General features: G+C 54.4%; 1 protein-coding gene across 5 annotated transcripts in view; it reads right to left on the bottom strand.

Annotated features, from left to right (window-relative positions):
- Nucleotides 1-1,269: 1,269 nt before the first annotated feature.
- Nucleotides 1,270-5,382, bottom strand: part of ORMDL3 (ORMDL sphingolipid biosynthesis regulator 3) — a 7,653-nt gene continuing 3,540 nt past the window's right edge. For all 5 annotated transcript variants that reach the window (XM_003786410.3, XM_012803229.2, XM_012803228.2 and 2 more), the window contains exons 2-4: nt 4,957-5,151; nt 3,200-3,351; nt 1,270-2,843 (exon numbers count right to left, since the gene is read on the bottom strand). In XM_003786410.3, the coding sequence (XP_003786458.1) occupies nt 2,708-2,843; nt 3,200-3,351; nt 4,957-5,130 (462 nt within the window). In that variant the 5' untranslated portion in view covers nt 5,131-5,151 and the 3' untranslated portion in view covers nt 1,270-2,707. The remainder of the gene's footprint in view (nt 2,844-3,199; nt 3,352-4,956; nt 5,152-5,382) is intronic.

The following is a 5,382-nucleotide window of genomic DNA, read 5'->3' as shown; positions in this document are numbered from 1 at the left end:
AGATTCAGGACAACCACCGCTAACGCCTGTAGAGAACTGGCTGGGCCTACACAGAGCATGCAGCCCCCCTCTCAGTGAGGTGGGGATCTTCTCTAGCTAGATGCCACCTACTTTGCCACCCACCTCCTTCTCTGCAGAGAGGCCTCTGCCCCACCCTGTCCCTCAGAGATAAACACCGGGTGAGGGGTGAGACCAACCCATCTTCTGGCCTCTGCAGGCCTCAGTTCTGAAAGAACATTTAAGGAGACAATACTGGTGGTGGTAAAAATAATAGCAATATTATGGCTACCAAGTATTACATATTTACATGCCAGGCCAGTCCTAATGCTCACAGCAGCCCTCAGGGGGATTATCCTTATACAAAGCAGAGGAAGAAACTAAAGCTCAGACAAGTAACTTGACAAGCCCACATGGCTAGTAAGCTGGGATTTGAGCCCAAATCATTGATGTGTCCCAAGCACCTCACCCTGTCTATACTCTGGCAGGGCTATGAAAGCAACCAGGGCACCCCCACCCCCAGGACTGAACCCAGTGGCTGCATTTCTCTTCTCAATACTATGTGGTTCCTACTCAGGGGAGGGGATGGCGGCTGGACTCAGGCAAGGATTCCATACTCTTCCTAACCTCCACCTCGAGGGCCAGGGCCAGAGAGGAGCCCAGGCTGCTGGGGCTAGCACCTCCCTTTCACCTGGGCCTTTGGTTCCTGTTCTGGGGCTGGCAAATGATGATGCACAGGACATGCTGAAAGGCCAGTGCCCTCAAGATAAGGATTCCTCCGTTACAGGACTCCTCTCCGTCCTGCCTGTGCCAGCTACATAACTCCTGAGGAGTCACCTCTTCCCTTCTACTCATGTTTATGGTGGAAGGAGGCGGCGTGGAAATTCCCCTGGACAGAAAGGGCAGGAGTAATTAGGGGAAGGTCTTGGGAAGAGAAGTGAGAAACTGGGAAAGGAACCAGGGGGGATTCAGAGGGAAGTATAGGGCACCCCTCAGGACCTCTCCTCACTGCAGGACGGACCTCTACCTTGGTCATGGCATAAGCCACCCAGTCTGTGGAGCCCAGAGGTACAAGGCCTGTCAGTAGAGCAGCCAGGCAGAGGCACAGAGAGTTCTGCTCTCTGACTTGCGGCTCCCTCCCAGACCCCTTAGATTTCTCTGCTGGGGGCAGTAGATACCAGCAGTCCCAGAATCCCTCTCACTATCCAGTCAGAGGGCTACACTGATGCCCCCACCCTTGACCCCTCCAGGAAACAAATGTCAGACACAATGGAAACAGGAACACATTACCCTTTATTTGCATTTCTCAGAATACTGTACAAAGGGAGTAAAAATCCTATTCACACTTTGCTTAGAAAGATTTTGAGGTGAAAGTTCCCTATGATACATGGGGTGGGGGTGGGGCACGAGGGCCAGTGACCTCATCTCCTTCAGGCCCCTAGGCAAGGACACATGTCCCGCTCCATTTCAACCCTAGTAACACCACCCCTAGTTGGACTGGGGAGGCTCAGGGCCCACCTTTCTTCTCCTCAGGCTGAGGAGACAGCACCCACAGGCCACTCCTAGTTCTCTCCGCTGGCCTGCTCTAGCCCACCGACCTGTGCAAAGGTGGCCCGATGGCCCCACAGGTGCACACTGGATGAGAGGCCCTGCCCAGTGCCAGTGTGCACAAGGAGGCTACAGGCTGACGAGCTGCGGAGGACCACAGCATCCCCCATTTCCCTCGAGGCTTCCCTACACCCCTCACGCCACTGCAGAAAGCAGTACCAGAGTGGACCTGGGCTCACAGGCCTCTTGCTCTCTTGTCTACTCCCTCCCCCAGCCCAGGAGCTTCAAGCCCACAGCAGCCTCCCTTCCCTATCACCATCACCGTTCTGCCAGGAATTAACCCTCCAAATGGGCTGCCCTCCCTGCCCGTACTCGAGGAGACTGAGACTAGCTTGTGTCCTCCCCCCTCCCTCTCAGCCCCATCCTCTGCTGCTATCCAACTCCCTTCTTCTAAGTCTCAACTCACTATCCTCCCCGCACCCCGCTTCCTAACCTCACCAGGGCCAGGAGGGCAGCAGCCCTGGTCACCCCACCTCTGGGACCAGGCCATCCATACTCTTCCCTATCTTCCTTCTCCAGAGCCAACCAGGCCCCAGGGTGGGTTGTAGGGAAGCTGCCAAAAGCCTGAGACTTGGATTAGACAGCTCTCTACACAAGGGGATGAGGCCCCCTCACACACCAGCTTTCATACATACAAGCACACACTGAGTGTCATCCGAAAGATTTAAGAATTAAAGTGAAACAATCCCAAAGCGGTACCACCCTTGTGCTCCCCTGGCAGGAGTTAAAGTGCTTCGGCCGCCTGAGGGTTACAAGTGAGCAAGGGTATTTCCCCTGGCCTCCTGTCAAGACCTCGTGATCCATGCTCAGCCCAGGAGCCCAGCCCACTCCATGACCACCCCCACAGAGTCTCTATTCAAAAGGCAAAAGGAAAAGATTAAAAAAAAAAAAAAAATAGAAGGGGTCAGAACCCAGGGGGCCAACCCCAACCCCACTACAAGCTACTCCAAGTTGGCTACTGGGGGATGTGAGGGGGAAACCAGGCCCAGAGGCTCAGCCCCCATCTCCGGCAGTGTCCAGAGGCTCCTTCTGTCTTTAGCATCGCAGCATAGGCCTTCCTACCCCACCCCTGCCAGCCTGGGCAGGGACAGGGGTGGCCCCTTCAGTACTTATTGATTCCAAAAATCCGGACTCCATGGAGCTGGGGCAGCTTGGGGATGAGCACACTCATCAAGGACACAGTGTTGAGGATGAAATGGATCTGGTCGTACTTGGTGTAGAAGCTGGTGAGGAAATACCTGGGAGAGGAAAGTTGGGAGAGATACAGAAAGCCGTTTGGAGGACCCTTTCCTCCCTCACTTCCTGGGTGGGAGCGGCAGAATCCTGACAGCCGAGCAGTTATGGGAGAGATCCCCAGACCAGAAAATGATCTCCCAGGCTCAAGAGACCCCTCCAGCCCCAGCCCTCTGCTGTACTCCAGGCCTACAGGCCCATCTCCCTAGCAGGAAGGAAGCTCCAATAAAGGAAAAGCAGAGCCAAGTGGAGGACCCAGGGACATCCTATATCAGAGGTAAGGTTAATAAGCCTGGCTGGGCCCCAGGGTCCCCCAGGCTTTGCCCTGCCTGCTGGTGTCCTCCCCAGCCCGGACACTCACAGCACAATGGGTGTGATGGTCAAGAACTTCCGAGAGGCCGTGAACTGGACTCCATAGTCCATCTGTTCCCAGTGGGTCAGCAGCCTTGCTTTGCCCTGGTCTGGAGTCTCAAAGGGTGTTCCCTTCACTGTGTGCAGGAAGATGTACATGCCCTGGAAGAAGGGGTCTTGCTAGAGGATACAAAAGGCAGTAGACACTCTGGCTCAACTCCTTCACCCACTCACAGACAGAAGTAGCTCCAGGTCAGATACAGTGCTCTCGCCTGTAATCCTAGCACTCTGGGAGGCCAAGGCAAGTGGATTGCCTCAGCACAGGAGTTGGACACCAGCCTGAGACAGAGCAAGACCTCATCTCTAAAACTAGCTCGGTGTTGTGGTGGGTGCTTATAGTCCCAGCTACTTGGGAGGCTAAAGCAAGAAGATCTTGTGAGCCCAAGTGTTTAAGTCTGCTGTGAGCTATGATGCCACGGCACTCTACCCAGGATGACAGAGTGAGACTCTGTCTCAAAAAAGAAGAAAAGGCTCAGCGCCTGTGGCTCAAGTGGCTAAGGCACCAGCCACATACACCAGAGCTGGTGGATTCGAATCCAGCCCGGGCCCACCAAACAACAATGATGGCTGCAACCAAAGAATAGCCAGGCATTGTGGCAGGCACCTGTAGTCCCAGCTACCTGGGAGGCAGAGGCAGGAGACTCGCTTGAGCCCAGGAGTTGGAGGTTGCTATGAGCTGTGATGCCACGGCACTCTACCCAGGGCGACAGCTTCAGGCTCTGTCTCAAAAAAAAAAAAAAAAGAAGAAGAAGAAGAAGAAGAAGAAAGAAGAAATGGCTCCAAAGGATGTGGGGCCTCCCTCTGCCAGGTAGGGGTACATGGATTAGAGATCATGATGGAGCAGCTGCAAGCCTGGAGCGGGGAAAGAGCAAGGGAGCCTCTGGAGGGCACAGCAGGCCTGGTATGAGAAGAACAAACAGTAGGAGAAGGGGGCCGCAGGATAGGCACAGAAAAGATGCCACTCCCAGCCAGTCGTAGCCCCCAGTGCCAGCTGGGAGGAGATGAGCGAACAGTAACAGACTAGAGCCCTGAAAGGTAGCAGGTGCTGAGAGGGCAGGGAAAAACAAGAACAGAAGAGAGCCTAACTTGGAAAGGAGCATTTCTGCCTGGGGACACTCCAGAGCCCTTCATTTAACTCTCAATGGCCCATCTTCTTTACTTTTTATTTTATTTTATTTTATTTTTGAGATAGAGCCTCAAGCTATCACCCTGGGTAGAATGCCGTGGCATCACAGCTCACAGCAACCTCCAACTCCTGGGCTTCAGCAATTCTCTTGCCTCAGCCTCCCAAGCAGCTAGGACTACAGGCACCCACCACAATGCCCAGCTACTTTTTGGTTGTAGGCATCATTGCTGTTTGGCAGGCCCGGGCTGAATTTGAACCCACCGGCTCCGGTGTATGTGGCTGGCACCTTAGCCGTTTGAGCCACAGGCGCTAAGCCACAATGGCCCATCTTCTAGACCCACAGCAACCCAGCCCCAGACATGGACAAATCTGCAGATTTGATTCTTCTTATTGGCATGCACGGGGCTGAAACTCAGGCAGGATTTAAGGCACAGAGATAAGAGCTGGGTGCAGGCTCTGGTGGCAGACGTTGTCAATCTATCACTGTGACATCTGGCCCATGTCTGGTGGGCTCCTCCTGTCCCTAAGCCCCTCTAAAGAGCAGCCCACGTTGTCAAGAAAGGCAGCAGGTAGGCTCTCACCATGTTGTGGATGAGGTTGGTGAGGGTCCAGACAACAGGGACACTCACGAAGGGGATGCTCAGCAGCACGACATGGAGAAGCCCGATGGCCAGCACGTAGGACAGCCAGATGCCGCGGCTGTTCATTACCCGCGTGTTAGGGTTCACCTCGCTGTGCGCCGTGCCCACATTCATCCTGCTGCCCCCTCTACTGTTCTGTAGACAAGAAGCACATGTGAGACAGATCACACCACTTTCCCTGCCCCATCACTTTCCAAATCCTGTGGGGAGGCAAGCTCTTCTTTTCCTGAGAACTCCAGGCAGTCCCACTGCTTTGGTTCTCAAACATGGAGGCTAAAGAAAGTCCAAGTGGTCTTAATTCTATGCATTTCCTGCTACCGGGCTGGGATAAAACACCAACCTGCCCCACACACTGCCCCATCAAGA

The sequence above is a fragment of the Otolemur garnettii genome, unplaced genomic scaffold (assembly GCF_000181295.1).
Source record: "Otolemur garnettii isolate 467f Iridium unplaced genomic scaffold, OtoGar3 scaffold00018, whole genome shotgun sequence".
Classification (NCBI taxonomy): Eukaryota; Metazoa; Chordata; class Mammalia; order Primates; family Galagidae; genus Otolemur; species Otolemur garnettii.
The sequence above is the reverse complement of the archived record's forward strand: the minus strand, read 5'-3'. Positions and strand labels throughout refer to the sequence as shown.